The sequence below is a fragment of the Amphiprion ocellaris genome, chromosome 17, assembly GCF_022539595.1.
Source record: "Amphiprion ocellaris isolate individual 3 ecotype Okinawa chromosome 17, ASM2253959v1, whole genome shotgun sequence".
NCBI lineage: Eukaryota > Metazoa > Chordata > Actinopteri > Pomacentridae > Amphiprion > Amphiprion ocellaris.
In genome coordinates, this window is record NC_072782.1 from 21,738,545 (window position 1) to 21,760,205 (window position 21,661).

A 21,661-nucleotide genomic window follows, 5' to 3' on the forward strand; every position below is an offset into this window, starting at 1 on the left:
TAGCGGCAGGGCATCACTGTAACTATGACTGTCAGCTGCCTGCTGACAATCACATGATTGTGGTCTTACTACACATCGACCACTTCAAGAAGTATTGCACTCTCTGCATGCTTTTTTTGTTATTTTTTTTAAACCATTTCTGCCAGTTTTTCATAGTTTTTTCCAGAATGTATTTATTTATTATTATTATTGTATCAGTGTTTTTACTTAATGAGTTAGACATCATTTAGCCTTTCAACACCATTAGCTAACACAATGTACCTTTAGAACACAGGAGTGATGGTTGCTGGAAATGGGCCTCTGTACCCCTATGTAGATATTCCATTAAAAATCAGCTGTTTCCAGCTATAATAGTCACTTATCACATTAACAATGTCTAGACTGTATTTCTGATTCATTTAATGCTATCTTCATTTTTTTTAAAAAATGCTTTTCTTTCGAAAATAAGGACATTCCTAAGTGACCCCAAACTTTTAAACAGTAGTGTATATTTTTTCTTCCACCGCTGCTGTTTATTATTTGTATACCATACCTGATTGATTAGTGCTTTATGAATTAATAAATTTTTATCATTATCAGATGAAATTCCAGGTAAATTTGCCGCTTAGACATTTAAACAGTTTTGTCCTGTTTGATCAGTCTATGGCAGGGGTGTCCAACATGCACCCCATGGGACAGCGTAAAAAATTACAGAAAAGATATTAACTGCAAATTGTATATTTGTAAAACTATGAATTTAAAATAATTTCTAGACCACGACAAGTTGCTTTGATCATAGAATAAAATATTGTATTGCTCAGTATTCTTTTGTCAGGTTGTGTCTCATTTTTGTAATATTTTGTCTTGTTTTAGTTGCTTTTTGTCTTTTTTTGTCTGACTTTTGTCGTTTGTCTCACGTTTTTGTCATTTTGTTTCTCACTTTTGTCGTTTTGTGTTTCCTTTTTGTCTGACTTGTGTTTTTTGTCTTATTTTTGTCATTTTGTGTTTTGCTTCATTTGTAGTTTTGTATATTGATTTTGTCATTTTGTGGGTTTTTTTTGTCTCGTTTGTGTTGTTATTTTTTTGTCATTTTGTTTCTTGATTGTCTTATTTTTTTGTCACCTTGTAACTTTTTTATCTGATTATTTGGTCTTTTTTTTGTTTTGTTTCATGTCGCTTTTCTTATTTTTTTTTTGTCATTTTGTTTCTTGCTTTTGCCATTTTGTGTCTCATTTTTGTCATTTTGTCTCGTTTTTGTAATATTTTGTCTTGCTTTTGTCGTTTTTTGTCTTCTTTTGGTTGACTTTTGTCATTTTAATCATAAAGTAAAATGCTATTTACCTGATACCTGTGACTAAATGTTTTGTGCCTTCGTAGATACTCTGTGATCTGTAGGTTGTAATGTGCAAATGATAAACTGAGGCATAATATTGTTGAAATTGAATTTATTTTCCTTCAGAAACTAAAAGTTGTTCATAATGATTTGTAAAAAGATAATTCCTTATCCCTTTGATTCACAAAATGGGTCAAAAGTGACCCAAATCCAACGGAAAATGGGTATCTCCTGAACCACACTGCACATCAAAGTGTTAAATACGAACTTTTTTTGCACTAAAACAAAGGAAAAGTTTGAAGTTCTTGTTATTTATAGGTTATTATGCTGTGATTTTACTGATCTGGCCCACTTGAGATCAAATTGGACTGAATGTGGCCTCTGAACTAAAATGAGTTTGACACCCCTGGTCTATGGTTTGATCAAACATGGAGCTGCACCGCCCCCAGCTGGTGATCTCATGAACTGCACACACACGCACACAATGGATCAGCTCACCATCAGTCTGCTAACAGGCAGTAAACACACAGTGTAGAGACAAAAACACGACGGCATCATAACAGCTATGCGGGGTTTTTGCGCTTCTTCTCTGCACATGTGAGCTGCTGCTGCTGTGACGGAGCATCACAGCGTCCATCATCACAGGCTGCAGCTCCGCCTCCTGCATCCAGTTTGGACGCAGCTTCCACCAACCGAGTCCAAGATGACGACCAGCAGCAGGTACAAGAGCCGCACTCCCCGATCAGGTAAGCTGCCGCAGGTGATGCTGATCTCCCGCTGCTTGGCTCATGAACCTTCTGCTAATGAGACTCCACTCTTTAATGTCCTTTTCCCTCCTGCTGGATGCGCCTGGATGTGTCTGTGATCCGCTGCCCGACGTCTCCTGGAATTTGGCTTCATGTCTCAGATGATGCGGAGGTAAGACACAAAGGTCCTTGGCTGCTTAGTGCTCCTCAGAGCTGCTGACAAAAGTCATGATGATGATGATGATAATGATGATGATGGTGACCCCGGTCATCATGTCATGTCTGCCTTTGTGTGCACTCTGTGTTACTGAGGATACATGTTTACATCAGTTTCAACACATTCCTGTGAATCCAGTCACAAATTGACCAGCTGTGCTTGAAACTCCTCCTCATGCTAACTTGTCTGTATCAGTTTGTAACATCTGTGCACATCTGTAGAGTTGCACCGGCTACAGTGGTGGAGGAACAACTGCTCCGTTGTTTCTAAAATATTCAACGTTCAGTGATTCCTGCTGCTCAAATGTGAGAATTTGATGTTTTGTTCATCATGTATGATGTTTGGGCTGTATCTAGTGATCATTTTTATGAGTATTTAATGCCACTTTTTAAAAATCAGAGCAAAATCTCAGAGCCCAGTGACATCAACAGTGATCCTTGAAAACATTATATAAAAATATTCATTTTACCCTGATATAAAACAAAGAATTTTCCTCACATTTAAGATGCTTGAATCAGTCAATGTTTTGCATTTCTGCTGGTAAAATCGCTTCAGTGATCAAAAGATCAGATGATTGTTGATCATTTTTGGTTTCTAATGATGTAAGCTCTGATACAGCTCACACTGAGCTCTAAATTAGGCTGATTTAAGCTTATTGAGGAAAAATGCACAGTGGTGTGGTGGTTAGCATTTTGCAGCTAGAAGATCCCTGGTTCACATCCCACCCTTTCTGGGATCTTTCTGCATGGAGTTTGCATGTTCTCCCTGTGCATGCATGGGTTTTCTTTGGGTACTCCGACTTCCTCCCACAGTCCAAAAATATGCTGAGGTTAATTGGTGATTCTAAATTGTCTGTAGGTGTGAATGTGAGTGTGATTGTTGGTCTCTATATGTAGTCCTGTGATAGACTGTTACCTGTCCAGGGTGTCCCCTGGCTTCACCCTAAGTCAGCTGGAATAGACTCCAGCCCCCCCCCCCAATGAGGATTAAGCTGTGTATAGATAATGGATGGATGAAATAAGATGCTTTTTCTAAGCTTAAAGCTACTTCCAGTTAGCTTTTATTTTTGGTAAACTAATGTCCCAAAACTGAAGAATATTCCGTTTACAAAGCTGTAAAATAAAGGAAATTACCAAGTCCTTGTACTGGAGTGGCACATTTGCATGTCAGAGGTTTCAGAATCACAAATTATTTGATATTTTTACCTGAAAAAAATCACTTGAATGTTAACAAATTACCAAAATATTTGATGAAAACCAGTTTGAATTATAAAACACAGAGAGTCAATAACTCTCAACATGAGAGGTGCTTGAATCAGAGAATATTTGTCATTTTTGCTTGAAAAATTCTGGAAAATATGCTCAAAATATTTGTAAGTTAACTTTATAATGTCATTGTTTGAGAAAACACAGAAAAAGGCGATTTTTTCCAACTTTAAAGCTACTGAAGATTAAAATAAAAAGGTCTTTATTTCCTACCCAACAACCTAACACTACAAGAAATATTTAGCTCACTTTGTATAAAAACAGGGAAATTATTGCCAAATTACAAATCATTTGGTATTTTTGATTTTAAAAAAGACTTAAAAGTTAAGAAAATACCCAAATAGTTGGACGAAATATAATGTAATATTTAACACAGTGTAAAATTAGATGACTTTTCCAACCGAATATCTACTTTAGGCCAATTTTTGTTAAACCAGGTCTTGAAAACTGAAAAAAGGTAATTTATCAAGGTATAAAACTGAAAAAAGAAACAACCGTTTGTATTATAGGAGCTATAAAAATGAATATATTTGATATTTTTACTGAAGAAAGTACTGAAAGGCGAATAAATGATCAGAACAGCAGATTCACTTTCTGTGGAAAATTATTGAGACAATATGGAATTAGTTTTTTTTTTCCATATGTAAAGCTTCTTCGGATAAATAAAGACAATAAATGTATGTTTTAAAAGTCTGATATATAAAAGACAGATGAATACCACCAGTTACAACATTCAGAGTATCAGAAATATGTAACTGTGAAACAGTGCCCAAAAGCAACTTGGCAAAGGAGTTTTAAAAATCATTCATTTTCATGTCAGGGGTAGAGGTTCAGGAATCCTGCAGAGAACATAGGATCTTACAGCAGCAGTTCCTCACTCTTTCTTCTCTCCAAAATCCCACGAAGGGTTTCATAATTTCCCTGCCTTGGTCCTGCCTCACAGCTCCGACTTTTCAGGTCCTGTTGGACGGCAGCGCTGAGGCTGAGTCAGAGCAGCGCACTCAGACGCTGCAGTCGGAGTATTTCAGTGATGTGTGTGTGGGTGTGACTTGCAAACGCATCCACAGACAAAATGTCAATATGGAAGCAATGCACAAACACACACATCACACCTCCCACCCTCAGATCTCTTAGGCAGACCAGCTAATGTACCCAGATTTGATATTAATAGCTTGACGTATCTTCAAGTGGAGATGTTTGGGGAGAAATCTAATGCAGGCTGTGATGGGCAGCACTTATATTTGACCATCTGTCTCTTCCAAGCCTCTCCTTTTTAATCTTTTCTGCCCTCTTTCTATGTGTTCACATACATGCTGCCTCCACGCTCCCCACCCCCTCCTGAGAGTGGCTGCCTGCCACACAGTGTTATGAATACTTGGAAGACCTCAGGGCTCGCTCTCCCTCCACCCTCCTCCATTAAACATGAAAGGAATTCATGCGAATGTCCTACTAACACAGCTACTGTAGCGCTGCAGCAGCACGATGAGCGTCATGAGTTTAACCCCCCTGTTGTCTTCATTTGCGGGCACCAAAAAATATCCTTGTTGAAAATTTCCTTGTCTGAAAAAAATCCAAAAATTCTGCAAAAAAAATCCCCAAATTTCTGAAAGTTTTCAAAACCTTCAGGAAAAAAATTCCAATAATTCATTAAAAGTTTCCCTTAAAAGTTTTATTTAAAAAAAAACAAAACAAACAAATTTGACAAGAAAATTCTTGTAAATATTAAAAAAAGAGTAAAAATCTTCCAAAAAAAATCCTAAAAATATCTAAAGTGATTACACATATTTCAGTAAAACTCCTAATATTTCATTTAAGAACATTCTGAAAAAAATCAACCAAAATCCAGCAAAATTCACTGGATTTTGGTTGATTTTTTGTGAATGTTCTTTAAAAAACATCTTTTTTTTAACATTTCTTTTTTCCACAAAAAATGGTCAAACATTTCCCAAAAATGTTGAAAATGTGGACATCAGAAGTTTCACTGTGAAATTTTTTTTTTCCCTTCACATTTTCAAACTTTAAAACGGGTCAATTTGACCCGCAGGACAACACAAGGGTTAATGTTTTTCTGTTTGTGTCGTTGCTTCTAGGAAAAAGACTATGTTGGATTTGCGACACTGCCGAACCAGGTGCACAGAAAGTCGGTGAAAAAGGGGTTTGACTTCACACTCATGGTGGCAGGTGAGATCTGCTGCTGGTTTTGGTATCACCTTTGTCTGGGTCTTTTTCTTCTTCTGCATCACAGTACAGTGAATAATTTAACATTTCTTTAATCAGTCTTTCTCTCCACAGACACATACAGTATTATAGAATGGTGGAAAAAAGTTCTTGGACACCCTTAAAATTTTACACGATCTCAAATATTATCATGAAATATTTGTGGAAAAAGTCTTTTTTGTGTTTCAAAAGGTCTGTCTGCATTAGACAGACACAAACAAATACAAATGATATTTCTATTTTTGTTTATTGTTTACAAGAAAAAGTAACAAAACTAAATGTTAATTAACTTGAGAGTTTCACTATGTCAGTTCTAAACATTGTCGGTATCAATGTCAACAAATGACAGAGAATGTGTTTAAAACCTCATGTCCGGGGATTGATCTGGCCACTTTAAGACCTGGACACTGTGCTTCTGCAGCCAAGTTCTACTGGACCTGGATGTGTTCAAGGAGCATTATCTTGTTGAAACATCCAGTTTTGACCTGGATGGAACAGTGCACGTGTAGAATGGAGCATGTGGGTTTGGAGAATGGCACAATACGTGGCAGAGTTCAGTGTGTCATCACAGACAGCGAGATGACCAACACCAGCAGCACTCATGCATCCCCAAACCATGATACTGCCTCCACCATGCTTTACAGTAGGTACTGTACATGCTGGAGATAATGCTTCATCTGGCCTTCTGCGTACCCTCACATTAGCAGGAGGAAGATAAAGCTGGAAACTGGACTCATCTGACCACAGAATCTTCTTCCAGTTCCAGGCTGTCCAGTTCTTGTGTACTTGGGCCCAACAACGCTGGGCTAACCTCTGTCTCTCATTGATCAGGGGCTTCTTGACAGCCTTGTAGAACCTTAAGCCATGATTTAAAAGTCAGCCACATACAGTGCGGGTGGAACACTGGACACCGGTTTGGTTTGACCATTGCTGCTGAAGCTCCTGTGATGTCATTTGGTGGTTTTCCCTGCACATGTGGATCAGGATGCGATTATTTCTTGCTGAAAAACCCTTGGATGCCCAGATCTTGATTAGTCTTCCAAGCTGTTGGTTCGTCTGTATTTCTGTAGAGTGTATCCAGCTACTGCAGGACTATATCTGCACTTCCTGGCTAAGAATCTGTATCTACAGGTGTGTTTCCTGTGTTAGATTCCTTGTTTTAGCCTTTTTTGTCTCTGAAGACCTTTCAAATATGCTGGCATTATATAGACATTAAGCACGGCAACAAAAATTGTGCTCGACCTTCATTAGTGGATCACTGGTACCAAAATGACTCAAAATTTCTTATGTATTTTTATGGAACCAATCAATTTTAAGTTTTAATGACTGTTTTGGGATTTGTTTAGTATTTTGGCTGTGACTGTAGTAAAAGAAATTGCACTTGAAGACCTAAGAGTGATTCTTAATGCAATATTTCACAAAAACATGGCATGTCTGAAGACTTTTTTCCACCACTGTAAATTTATATTTTAATTTTGGTATATCCATGGGCTTTCATGGTGCATCTATACATGTCATCTGAACACATTTTGCACTTAATGAGCCCCATATCATCACACTCCAACCTGCATGTTTCACTGTCAGGACTATGCGTTCACTGTGGTCGTCCTGGTCAGATTCACACTAAACATGCTGGACCCAATTAGAGCCAGACAAATTTATCTTGGTCCCATCTAACCAAATAAGGTGTTCCCAACATTCATCAGGCTTCTTTTCACAGTCTTTAAGCAAAGTTTCATTGCCCATCTGTTTTCTAGAGGTACATTGTGAAAGTAGAGCACTGTCCATAGGGTCATTTTAGGAGGACGACCACTGCAGCTGTGATTAGCGGTGCTATGGCTTGTTCTGTGTTTCCTGAGTTCTGCTGCAACTGTGTCTTACAGATTCTTAGTTGGTGCTTGATCTTCCTGTATCCTACTCTTCATCTTTATGAAGTATCACGGAGGAAATACTCGATTGTTCAGCTTCAAAAGAAATGATCTAATTTTGAACCATTTGACATGTGAATACTTCACAGGAGTGTATGTACTCACTTCTGTTGTATACTGTATCTGCACTGCTGCTATTACCGACAATGTGAACACATTGTCAATAAAAGTATTCTGCTTGTGCACTTGATTCTTTGATTTGTAAAGGTCTGTGGAGACATTGAGAATCTCTCAGTGAAGATTTATTCACACCATTTTGGCATGTGGTATCAATCCAAAGCATCCTTCACACTAACAGTCTCAAAGCAAGACAGGATGTACTTGTTTCGAGGCAGCTTTCCCATCACACCTCCGCAACATCTCAGTTTTCACAAATTTCGTGTGTCCTGTGAAAATGTCTGGCTCTGTTGAAGGCTGAAAGCTGATCTTGAAGATTAAAATGAGTCATAAATTAAATGTTAAGAACTAACCCCTGCAGCTTGAAGGATACTGAAGCACAAATCACTGTCTCCTTTGTACATTTTGTGTGTTTTTTGACAGTTTTGAGTCCATTATGTTCACATTATGATGGCAGTTGAATTAATTACTCCGCCAAGGAATATGGCGCAGTTATGTGACAATTGCCATTGGTTTGCCTGTCTGTTTGTCTGTTTGTCTGTGCGCAATATTACTCAAAAATGGACTTTTTGAACGGATTTGGATGGAATTTTCAGGGAAGGTTTGAAATGACACAAGGACCAAGTGATTAGATTTTGGCAGTGATGCGGCTTATAGTCTGGATCCACAGATTTGTTGAAGATTTCTGTATCATTGTGAGATAGCGGCATGGCGTCACTGTAACTATGACTACAAGTAAATACTACATGTGATCACATGATTGCAATCCTACTACAAATCGACTGCTGTGGACCAAGATTTCGTCTGTCAGAAATCATACAATGACTGAGCAGCCTTGGTGGAGCACTGCGCTTTCTGAGTGCTTTTCTTGTTGTATTTGGAGACCTTATTTTTCAGTGTTGTCTAAATTGCCTTCAATAATGTCAAAGTACTTCTGTTCTGATTTGCATCTTGAGTCACGGTTGTGAGATATCGTCTTGGGCAGCAAAACCATCAGTGTGATATTTGAGTCAAATCAGATATCTACCAGTGTGCCAGAGTCTGGCCGAAATTGGATTTGTGCAGTCCTGGGTGTGTCTGCTTGTTGTTATGGTTCTTTGTGTGTGAGATGTTGATGTAGGACAGACTTTTTACAGAGGTGATCATCAGTGTTTATTGTGCTTTAAGTCTGCATCCAGAACCACTGGAGTGGCAGAAGCTCCATTATCATAACTTTTAACTAACTAAAAAGTAAAAGTAATTTGTTTTGTCCTGCTAATATGCAAAACAGGGTTGCATGAGGTAGAATGAGACATTCAATCAATGTTATGAAAATATGAAAAATAGAAGAGAGGACACAGCTTTGCTCTATCCATTCTTTTGGAAAACTGTTTGATGATGTCAATTCCAGCATATCACGTGATTCACTGTTTTCTTCCTCATCTGCCAGCTAAAAAGGTTATGCAAACACGGTTGTTGTAGGACACACGTGCCATGCAAAATAATTATTTAAAATATTATGTTGATTCGAACATTTTTCCCACAATTACAAAAAACATCAATGAAAAGAATAATACAAAAAAAGATATTTAAATTTCATTTTAAATGTTTTATTTGAGATTCAATTTGGTCATCGGGGAGTGAGACAAGAGAAAAATTACATTTAAGAGGGAACTTCAGACTTATTTAGTACTTCAAACAACATTTTCAAACATTCTTTTCTCACATTTTTTTTTTTTTTTTTTAGATTTGGTCTCAGGACAAGTACATTTACACAACAACTGCATGTTTAAGTATTTTGTATATGAATTATTTGAAATTTGATGGGTGGGATGCAAAATGTCCTCCAATTCTGGAATGACCCATATGTTGAATTCAACCACTTATACAACACTCACAGCCATCTATTTCAAGTTATCTGCTTGCTTGCTAACTGTAGCTTGCACTGTCAGATGCAACAGGGTTGTTTCTTTCACTCTATAACACAAATATATGGGCATATCATCATATCATATCACAATTTCAGTTTTTGTTGAGTTTGTGAAACTGGGGACATCCCAGTAGCTCAACTGGGGCTATAGTCCCCGATGCAGTCATGGGTTCGAATCCATGGCCCTCTGCTGTAGGTTCTCCCCCCATTCTTCTCCCCACTTTCCTGTCTCTCTCCACTGTCCTATATAATACATGCTAAAAGGCCAAAAAAAAAAGTTTGTGAAACTGGGTTACTTCAATATGTTTTCTACTCTGCCAGAGCTAAAAAAAAAACAGACATGCCTACAAAAATCAAACAATGAAAACTATGACTATGTGTATGTATGTTACAGGTGAGTCTGGCCTGGGTAAATCCACTCTGGTGAACAGTCTCTTCCTCACTGATCTGCACAAAGACAGGAAGCTGCTCAACGCTGAGGGTGAGTGACTAATCAACCAGACGTCTCTGTACCTTTGTTCCTGTATCTCTGATTGCCTTGTTAAATATCTTTATCTGTCTGTTGTTTTTGTCCTGTAGAGCGCATCAGTCAGACAGTGGAGATCACAAAGCACACAGTGGACATTGAGGAGAAGGGAGTGAAGCTGAAACTGACTATTGTGGACACTCCAGGTTTTGGAGACGCTGTCAACAACACAGAGTGGTAAGGCATCACTTTGTGCCTTGAAATCTGATCAATGAAAGCTACTTTAAAAGCTTAGTGGTAAATAATATTACATGGAGGAAGCTTTCTAGACTTTAAATTTAGTGAACTTGTTCCCTTGCATACCACTTATCTGTGCCTCTCTGGATTTTCACCCACACATTTATAAGACTGCTGAAGTTCTTCCCTTCAACATAAAAATGAAAGCTTTGCTGCTCCACACTGGCCTTCTGTGGCTAAACTAAGCACATGAAAAAACTTTGAAACTCTGGCACCAAAGATGTCAGAAAATATATGTTACAAAATGATGGAATACTCTAACTATAAAAAAAACTGCAAAATGGTGAAATCTATAAAATAACAAGAAAAGCACTAAGAGAGCGCAGTACTCCACTGGTACAAGGTTGTTCATTCCCCTATATGGCATTGTCAGAAATGCAGCATTTATTTATTTGCTGCTTATTGATGATCAGAAATCATAGCAACACAGAATTTAAAATAGATGTACCTACAAACAAAATGACCTTGTGCCGAACACAGGCATGTGTTATGCATGTGTACATTATGTACGGATACCGAAATTCGTCACCTAAATATGTAGTGGGCAGCGGGAATTGATGGGACTCGGAAACACCCCCACAGTTAAATCAATTGTTCCTTGTATCATTTCCAATGGATAAGTCCTGATAAGTCTCCAGCGATGGATTTTTAGTAAGATCGCAAACATGTGATAGTCAGCAGGCAGCTGACGTAGTGTTCACTTGTAGTCATAGTTACAGTGATGCCGTGACGCTATCTCGCAGTGATATAAAAATCATTAACAAATGAGTGGATCCAGACTATAAGCCACATCACTGCCAAAATGTGATCAGTTGGTCCTTGTGTCATTTCTGACTTTCCCTGAAAATTTCATCCAAATCCATTAATCTGTGTTTGAGTAATGTTGCAAACAGACAGACAGACAGACAAACAAACGGCAATCATCACGTAACTCCGCCGCATTCCTTGGCGGATTAATGATAATTTTAGATGATTTAAATACAGTTAATCTGTTTAATTTTACGGTGACAGTGAAAAAACAAATCATTGTGTGTAAAAATGCAAATATATTGTCTTATTTTTGTTTTGTGGAAAACACCTGGTCACTTTAGCTTTTGCTGAAATACAGAAAAAGTTATTTTTTAGGGAACTATTTTTAATTACAGATTAATAGTTATTTAATCCTTTGATGCACAGTGTGGGTCAGGAGATACCCATTTTCCATTGGATTTGGGTCACTTTTGACCCATGTTGTGCGTCAGAGGTTTAAGTAGCCCATTTGGGGCAACTAGATGGTGTTTATGGGATTCAAGTCAGAATTACCCAGTGTTGTTAATGGTAGAGCTACAACTAACACTTATTTTTATTGTTGAGTAATCGTTAAATTATTGTTTTTTAATTTGTTAGTTGTTTGGTTTGGAAAGTGTCACAAAATGGCAACAACAAATGCTGATCGTGTTTCCCAAACCTCAATATGACAAATGTGTTATTTTGTTCGCAACCCAAAGATATTCAGTTTACTGTCATAGAGGAGGAAAGAAAACCATTAAATATTCACATTTAAAGAAGCTGGAATCAGAAAATGTAGATTTTTCTTTGCTCAAACCGGTCAATAGATTATCAAAACAGCTGGCTATTAATGTAATTATTGGCAGCAAATCATTTAATCATTGGAGCTCTAATGTACTACTAAAGTTCATCCATATTTTAAAATAAATTAATAGTAGCTGAAGCAGTGAAACTCTGTTGAGGCTCAATACTTGACTAAACAACAAATGAAAACAATGTGTTGGCTGGTCTGTGTGTACACGGTAGGCTTTTCAAATAATTTAGTAACCATAGCAATGCAGGTAACAGAAGGTAAAACAGATCTGTGTTGTGTTTAAGCCCCACTCTGTGTATTTTGGCAGTTCTTCAATAAAGAGTCAGTTAAATATAGCAACCACACAGGAATTAATATTACAGTAAGAGACTCCTGTTTTCCCTCCTGCTCACCATTATTCATCATGTCAGGTCCAGGTGCACTCTGCAGTAAAGATGCTTGTTCAGTATAGTGCTGCATTCCAACACAGGAATCCCTACAGACCTTAATTACCTATAAAAATATGCAACATCACCCAGCATTTACTGTTAAATCTCTGAAACTTTCTACAAAGCTCAGAAGTGAAAGCACCCTTAAACTGCTGGTAGATGTATTTTGATAGTCTATTTCTCCCAGTTTACTGTCATATACTAAGCTAAGCTAAGCTAAGCAGCTTCCAAAACAGCAAATTATTCCTCTCTGTGGTTGGTAGATTTACGGTGAAAGATGTGCATACGTGCTTGTGTTTTCCAGCTGGCAGCCCGTCACTGACTACATCAACCTACAGTTTGAGCAGTACTTCAGAGACGAGAGTGGACTCAACAGAAAGAACATCCAGGACAACAGAGTGCACTGCTGCCTCTACTTCATCCCTCCGTTTGGACACGGGTAAAGACACATGACGCCATATACTGCCATATATATATGTGTGTGTGTGTGTGTGTGTGTGTGTGTGTGTGTGTGTGTGTGTGTGTGTGTGTGTGTGTGTGTGTGTGTGTGTGTGTTAAGCAATAATATATATGTGTCACTAACTTTTTGTCCACTTTTTTTCCCTGCCGACCCTAGATAGTTGGCTTGGAACAACGTTAATATAAATGAAAGGAGAAAACTTACATCCACATGCTATTTGTGCACATGCATGCATTAAAATGGTCAGTAAAGTTCATGTCCAACTACAGGCTACGTCCAGTCGACATCGAGTTTATGAAGGCCCTGCAGGACAAAGTTAATGTGGTTCCTCTCATCGCTAAGGCTGACTGCCTTACTCCCCTGGAGATAAAGAAGCTCAAAGAGCGGGTAACATTTTAAATAAATATGATTTAACTGCAACTGTGGCAGCTTCATACTGTATGTAGCAGATAAAAGCTAAGTATATGCACTGACCTTTCTGCTGGTGCAGCTCTTCCTTTGGCTACTGGCTACTTTTAGTGTTTTATTTATGTTCCTGCACTGAATTAAACCCGCAAAGACACGTGTGTTTGTCTAAATATAGCAGATGTCCAGAAAGAGCATCTTACAATCATGTGAAGAAATTTCTTTAGTCAGTGGGTATTTTAAACAAATAACGTTCTCGACTTCTTTAAAGTAATAGGTAAACATTCTAGGAGAAATGTTCTTATTCAGGTTATGTGTTATTTCTAAAATTGGAGTAAGGAGGTGGTTAACTTATCTTAAAAAAATAAATTTACCAACAACTCCAAAGCTGACCAGTTCCTAGTATCTGTTTTTAACACATACAAAAATTACAAAAACGATATGTTATAGTTTGAACTTTTGGGTATTCCTCAAACAACACTTTAGTCTCTGCTGGTTATAAGGTTGTCAGGCAAAATCACCACTGAAAGTATTCTATTTTCATCAATTTTTACTCACTGTGGCTTATTTTTCACTGCACCTCTATGGAAACAGCACAACCATGGCTAGAAGTAAAGAGAGCTCAGAAATGTCTGCAAAAAAATCAAAAAATCCAGAATCAAAATGTCCACAAAAAAAATGGTGACTCCACATTCTTGCAAACTTTTACCGTCTACTCTACACGACCTGCCGGCCAGCAGGCAGATGGGTCCCCCCACATAAAGAGCCGGGTTCTGCTCAAGGATTTTTCCCTGTTAAAAGGGTGTTTTCCTTGCAACTGTAGCCTTAGAGCTGCTCTGGGGGTTCAGCGTCTTGAGACAATTTGACTTGTAATTGGCGCTATATAAATAATGGAATTGAATTGAATTACTCTGCACGTTAGCTCTAGCAACATGTTTCACCATGCTGAATGTATCTTCCAACAACTTCTTCCTCTGTGTACTGTTTCTGAGCCATGCTGCATTTATTTATCGATCCATTAGGTTTTATTTCCCTCTCAGTCGCTCTTGCCGTCTCTTCTCTGCTTTGTAGAAACACAGCCTGAATCTGACAGTTTTTCTTTGTTTCTTACAGTTTCTTTCCCTGATAAACGGTGTCATTTTGGCTTTAAAAAAAGAGAAAGAAATCATGCCTTTCAAACCGACAGTATGTTTTGAGGTTCAGAAGATTAAACAAATAAGACACAAGATGTAGTTCTGATCTTTTAACTGAGCCAGGCCAGCTGTAGCTCTAAGCTAAGCTGAAAACAACCCTCAAACACTACTCTAGGACAGATTTATTCAGGCTATTTCCTACTCCTTTGAGATTTTACATTTCAAATTTGAAAGATATTTTGCTAAGTTATATTGCTTTACAAATGAAAATGAGGAATGTAGATATCAGATCCATGACTGACTGGGTGGGTGAGTAATTAATTAAGAAAGTAAAGAATTGAGAATTGAAGTTCATTTGGATTTATTTTCTGCTCCGTTCAGTGGTAGATGACTGATACATCTCTCAGCAGAAAATTCCTCTGCACTGAGTTTTAGAGCTCTCATATACAGAGCAGTGACTTCTGCTAAATTTTAGCACTCCGTGGGAGGCTGCATGTATGTGTGTTTCTGCTGTTATCCATCACTTCACATCTCCTATGTCCTCTGTCCATCCAGCTGAGGGAAGAGATCGATAAGTATGGGATAAAGATCTATCAGTTCCCTGACTGCGACTCAGACGAGGATGAGGAATTCAAGCAGCAGGACAGAGAGTTGAAGGTGAGCTTGATTGTGTGTGTTTGACAGTCAACATATAAATTAAAATACAGATTTTTGCTGTAAACGCTATTTACGGCTTTAGCCAGTTTTTGTTTTTTTTTTCAATTCAACATGAAAATGAATACTTTTTTCATGATTTTTTCTCCAGTAATTTAACTAGTTGTTATGTGTAATTATATATCCAATAAAATCAGAGACAGAGGTAATATTTCATGAGTTGACAGTAATAAGAAAAAAGAGGACAAAACTATATACATCCAGAATCATTTTTTCTTATGCAATATGTGACCATAAAACTACAATGTTTTATTTTTTTAAACAGCTAAAGACATCATGCTCAAAGATATTTGCTATTATTTTCACCATTTTTTACAGGTATTGAACATTGCAATCGTACACCCTTTTTCAGTAATTTGTTAGTCCGTCAAGGAACATGGTAATAAATATATGACGATCGGCATTGGTTTGTCTGTCTGTCTGTTAGCAACATTACTCAAAAATGGACCAACAGATTTGGATGAAGGTCAGAAGGGAAGGGAAGGTCATAAATGACACAAGGACCAAGTGATTAGATTTTGGAAGTGATGCGGCTTATAGTCTGGATCCATGGATTTGTTAAAGATTTCTGTATCATTGCGAGATAGCAGCATGGTGTCACATATTTAGGTCACGCAATTCGGTATCCATACATAACTTACACATACATAACACATGCCTGTGCTCACTGCAAGGTTTTTTTTTTTTTTTAAATTTATTTAGTTTGTGGGTAGATCGAGATTAATTGGCCAGATTTTATGTTGCCGTGATTTCTGAATACACAAATTGAGTTTATATACACTACCATTCAAATGCTTGAGGTCACTTAGAAATGTCCATATTTTTGAAAGAAAAAGTTTTTTTCAATAAAGATAACATTAAATGAATCAGAAATACAGTCTAGACATTGTTAATGGAGTACACGACTATTCCAGCTGGAAATGGCTGAATTTTAACAGAATATCTACATAGGAGTACAGAGGAACATTTCCAGCAACCATCATTCCTGTGTTCTAATGCTACATTGTGTTAGCTAATGGTGTTGAAAGGCTAATTGATGATTAGAAAACCCTTGTGTAATTGTGTTAGCACATGAACAAACTTGTGAGTTTCATGGAAAATATGAAATTGCCTGGGTGACCCCAAACTTTTGAACGGTAGTGTATATCTATATATCGGATGTAAATAACATGATTCTGGTATGGAAATGTTTTAAATCTAAATTGCTAGGTCTGTTTGTCTTTCTGTTAGCAACATTACTCAAAAATGGATTAACAGATTTAGATAAAATTTTCAGGGAAGGTCAGAAATGACACAAAGACCAAGTGACTAGATTTCAGAAGTGATGTGGCTTATAGTCAGGATCCATACATTTTTTAAAGATTTCATCCGTTGAAAATGATATGAGGAGTGAGCAGCCTTGGCAGAGGTACTGTGCTCTCTGAGTGCTTTTTTTAGTTGTTTCTTGCATCCTTGCTGCCAGATTTTCTCTGTTTCTTTGCAGATTTTTTTATTTACAATGTACATATGAGCATCGCTACTCTTCTATTGGGCACAGTCTGTGGCTGTTTTACTCTGTCACTGCTGTTTGTGATGCAGGAGAGCACTCCGTTTGCAGTGATTGGCAGCAACACAGTGGTGGAAGCTCGAGGTCAGAGAGTGAGAGGGCGGCTTTACCCCTGGGGCATCGTAGAGGGTAAGAAAGCTGGATGCTGTCGCTGTCACAAGGGCTGCCAGCCTTGACGTTAATGTTTTTTCCTTTGTGCAGTGGAGAACCCTTCCCACTGTGACTTTGTAAAACTGAGGACGATGCTGATCAGAACCCACATGCACGACCTGAAAGACATCACCAGTGACTGTCACTACGAGAACTTCCGGGCTCTGTGCATCCAGACCATGACCAGGTGTGTGGGGAGACCATGTGGTTTATTTAGTCATTAACTTAAAATAAACAAGAAGAGTTATAATTATTCTTAATTATGACATTAAAAAGGTAAATTTTTGAATTTTGGACTGATAAAAAGACACATTTCTGACTTACTAACTCAGCATTTTGCTTTGCTAAATCATAAAATTCATAGTTTTACTTATTGACTTAAACTTAACACTTAAAAAACATAGTATTCTGTATATTTTTAAAATAAGATGACCAGAAAGGAAGAAGTAACGGTGGCAATGAAGCTGAAGTAGTCAAATAATATTCCTCATGATGTTGTGATATTGCATGAGATTTTTAAGTATTGCCTACGTAAACATTTGTAATGCTTCTTGCTTTTCTATGGCAGTAAGATGAATGCAGATAAGCGAGTGGAGAGTCCCATCCCGATCCTGCCGCTGTCCACACCCGACGTGGAGACAGAGAAGCTTATCAAAATGAAAGATGATGAAGTGAGTGGCTGCTTAAAACTGAATAATGCATTGCAGCAGGTGTTACATAACCAAGATGCTGATGTGAATCGATGACCCATATGTGTTATTATGTAAGGCGTCTCTCATCCTGTTCCTGTTCTCTTTTCTCCTCTGTCTCACTGTTGTCTCGTGTAGCTGAGGAGGATGCAGCAGATGCTTCAGAAGATGCAGCAGCAGATGCATGAGCAGGACCTGTGACTGCTGCTACTACACCTGCTTTTACCTTTACGCCTTTTATTTATTATCAGACACAGGCAGGAATCCCTCATTGAGGCCATCCTCAACTGAAGAAATTTTACCCAGTACTACAAAACTTGTCACAAAGAAAAAGGGTCATTCCATGAAGCATCAATCAGAGCCTCCCACCAGACCCCTTAGATTCAGCTGATCTTTTACGTTCAGGTAACCTTGGTGTACTTAATGAAACCATGTAAAAATTTAGATTCATGCTGTAAATATTTCAGAGTTGCAGGCTCTTGAAGTTCTTGAACATGGGCAAAATTTTTAACTTTTAAATTTTTGTTATTTTTTCCTAAACTTTTCAGCCCTCCTAATTTCATAAATACAGGATATAGACACATGAAAACCAAAACCAGTGGTTTTTCTCCATTTCACAGCCAGAAGTTACATTTCTGGGTGGGTGTTGAAATATGACTACATGAGAAAACTGTTGAGAATGAGATTGTGCTTTATATTGTGACAACTGGAGTAGATGTAAAATTGATTTGGTTACAGTTTTTCAGTTCAAATGTGTTTTTCATCCCTGAAAATTTCATGTGATAGTATTCTGTACTTATGAACTTATGAGGCTCAGAAATGATGGAAACAATAATGTGAATTAAAAAGCTGGCCCTACAAGAAGCTGGCATGTACTTTAGGGGCCTGTAGCTCTGAAAATATACATCGTATGAATACCACATTTTTCATTGCATCACTGAGTATGCTAAAGCTACTGTGCATAAAAATCTGCTGATTCTAAGGGAGTCAGGCAGGAATTTTCTTCCACATTTGGTAGCTTTTTTATGAAATGACCCAACAGTAGAACAACAGCATGCTGTTTTCGATGTCTTTTTTTAAATGCAGTCTTTAGCCAAGTGAGTCTTGTTAGGCAATAGGGATTAGCTTGCACTTTGTTACCTTTAGCTCACAGTAGATACTTGAAATACTCAGTGAGACAAATACACCATGTCCCAGATTCTTTTAGTAGTTTATGCACTGACTGTGCGAGCGCCTGCTGTTCATGTGGAACGATTGAAAAGCTGCTGATGGTTTGTTTCAGTTTGCAGATTCTGACTGCAGGGTTTCCCCACCATTAGAAGATTTAGCAGTGGTGAAGGTGAATTATCACAAAAGAAGTCACAGTAGGGATGTGTTGAGATTTATTTCAGGTAATATTCTTATTTGGTAAAATATCTGGATTGGTTAAGACTGGAGTGCGATACTTCTACATATAAATTAATGTCGTTACGTTTAAGCCAGTTCACAGAATTCTGAGGAGATAAAGTAGGTACAGCAACATCCTGGATTATTATTCATCCCTTATCTATACATGCTTAATCCTTATTAGAGTTGCGGAGGGCTGGAGTCTATCCCAGCTGACTTAGGGTGAAGGCAGGGGACACCTGGACAGGTCACCAGTCTATCACAGGACTATACATAGAGACACACAATCATGCCACTGACTCGCATTCACACCATTCAATTTAGAATTATCAATCAACCTCAGCGTGTTTTTGGGCTGTGAGAGGAAGCTGGAGTACCTGGAGAAAATCCACGCATGCCAGGGAGAACATGCAAAATCCATGCAGAAAGATCCCGGAGACACGAACTAGAGATCTTCTAGCTGCAAGGCGACGGTGCTAACTACTAAGCCATTGTACAGCCCCATCCTGGAGTATGATGCAGAGAAATAACTTAGGAAGCATTCAAGAATAGCTTCTAAAGCTGAAGATAAACAAAAAAAAACTTCAGTGGAAGGATAATAGTGTGACAAAGAAAGACTGAGCGTCAAAAGCGCAAGACCGTGTCTGTGTAATTACTCTCACTGCCTGAAGAGGGAGACAATAATTAGCCTCTTTTGCCCTGTTCTCTGTCCCTTTGGTACTACTGCAACTTTAGCAAAGAAACAAAAACACTGTTGACATAATGTCTAATTTATCTCTACAGCACATTTAAAACAACAAGAGATGCACAAAAGTGCTGTATGCCTAAAATAACATTCCATAAAAACACAGTAATACATAATGTAAATAAAAGAAGGCAATAAAACAATATGAACAAGAATAGCACTCAGAGAGCGCAGTACTCCGCCAAGGCTGCTCAGTCGTTGTATGATTTATGACAGATGAAATCTTTAAACAATTCGTGGTCCACAGCGGTGGATTTGTAGTAGGATCACAATCGTGTGATCATCAGCAGGCAGCTGACATAGTGTTCACTCACAGAAATATTTAACAAATCCGTGGATTCAGACTGTAAGTCACATCACTGCCAAAATCTAATCACTTGGTCCTTGTGTCATTTCTGACCTTCCCTGAAAATTTCACCCAAATCTGTTAGTCCATTTTTGAGTGATGTTTCACACAGACAAACAGACAGACAAACCAACATCAATCGTCACATAACTCTGCCACGTTCCTTGACGGAGTAATAAAAAGTTACAGCACAATAAAAGATGAAGTCATGGTGTCAAGGTCTCCTTAAATTGAACGTCAATGAGAAGATTTGGGTCTTTCCATCTAAACTGGGGGAAAAAATGGAGTTTGCAAGCTATGAAAGTTTCATGGGTCAATCTACTGTAGTTATAAAGTTATGAGGGCTCAAAAACACTGGAAAAAGTAGCGCAAATTGATAAGTGTGAAATTTCGGCTCACCTTGTTTATTAAGGGCCTGTAACTCTGGAAAGATACATAATCTGAAGATAAAATTTTGTTTGACTTCGCTAAATACACCAGTGTTATTGTACTTAATGGATTTTAAATGGAATGATGATTCAAAATGATTTTAAATGTATTTATATAACATAAGAAGTGATTTATGTCAGTGTATCTGGGATCTTAGATCAGTCAGCTTAGAACTCCAACAGCTTCCTATGACCCACATCTTCCAGTAAACCAGCTGCTCAGAATCAGCAGATGCCATTAGAGCAAAGCAGGACGCCATCAGTGACTTTTTAATCTCAGCTCTGCTGCATGTGTGTGTGATCCCGCATACATTTTCTCTCTGACTATATATGAGGAGTCAGTGTAAGTAAAGCCATGATAAATAAATGCCCTCTCCAGATAATCTCCTCCCTGTACAAAGCCTTTAACAATGATGAAGCAAAGCCTTGCAGTGTACAGTCCTATCCTAGAAACAGAACGCAAAGTCAGCTTTCAGAGTGCATTTGATACTTTAAACAACAATCTCCCTGTTATTATTACTGATGTTATTATTTAGGTCAGAAAGATTGAAAAATGCACCATGCTGCAGGTACTGCTTCATTATTATTATGTTTGTAGAGAAACTCACAATGAAAGTGAACTCCCAACAACCTATTTTCTTTATTACAATAATGGTAATAATAAAAATTGTTTGTATATGGAGCCCTTTTCAAAAACAGTGTAAAAATAAAGACTATCTTTGTTTTCATCTAAAGTGACTGTCTTCTTTATGTAAAAATCCAGCTGTTTAAAACAGTGAAGTAGCTATAGATGCTCACCTGTCCTAAAGTTTGTAGTCTGTGCTTATAAAAGCAAAAACCTCATGATGTGGCCACCGTCCCCCATGAAACAGTCCGTTGTGCCATGATACACTGCACACAGTGATCCTGCCACATTTCTAATGCTGTCTGGAAATTTGTGCCACATTTGCAATTTCACTATGGAGCTCTAACTTGTGCAGGGTGCAAACATAATATTCTGTTTCAAACTGACTCAACCTTCATATGAAGAATCATCACTGGTGATAAGAGGTGGGCCTGTGGCTATCATCAGGAGAAGAAACAACAGGTTTCCCAGTGGAAAAGCCACAGTCACGTTTATATTTGTCCCCCAGGTTCTTATTGTCAACACAGAGTTCTACTGTAATGTCCTAAGG

General features: G+C 37.9%; 1 protein-coding gene across 2 annotated transcripts; it reads left to right on the top strand.

Moving 5' to 3' along the window:
- Nucleotides 1–1,793: 1,793 nt before the first annotated feature.
- On the top strand, nucleotides 1,794–21,214 carry septin5b (septin 5b). 2 transcript variants are annotated; one of them, XM_023293913.3, is made up of 12 exons: nucleotides 1,794–2,058; nucleotides 2,220–2,230; nucleotides 5,631–5,721; nucleotides 10,106–10,192; nucleotides 10,291–10,414; nucleotides 12,789–12,923; nucleotides 13,214–13,331; nucleotides 15,038–15,139; nucleotides 16,775–16,871; nucleotides 16,944–17,079; nucleotides 17,461–17,563; nucleotides 17,720–21,214. In XM_023293913.3, exons 1-12 carry the CDS (start codon nucleotides 2,016–2,018, stop codon nucleotides 17,780–17,782), a joined length of 1,110 nt encoding a protein of 369 aa, XP_023149681.1. In that variant the 5' UTR covers nucleotides 1,794–2,015; the 3' UTR covers nucleotides 17,783–21,214. The 2 variants fall into 2 exon arrangements, with proteins under 2 accessions (XP_023149681.1, XP_054875464.1); XM_055019489.1 differs by lacking the exon at nucleotides 1,794–2,058 and having other exon boundaries at nucleotides 2,115–2,230.
- Nucleotides 21,215–21,661: the final 447 nt, after the last annotated feature.

Coding starts and splice junctions, on each gene's coding strand:
- septin5b (XM_055019489.1), top strand. CDS start 2,156: ATGCGCCTGGATGTGTCTGTGATCCGCTGCCCGACGTCTCCTGGAATT. Junction 5,722..10,105: donor CTTCACACTCATGGTGGCAG/GTGAGATCTGCT, acceptor TGTATGTTACAG/GTGAGTCTGGCCTGGGTAAA. Junction 17,080..17,460: donor TGCATCCAGACCATGACCAG/GTGTGTGGGGAG, acceptor TTTCTATGGCAG/TAAGATGAATGCAGATAAGC.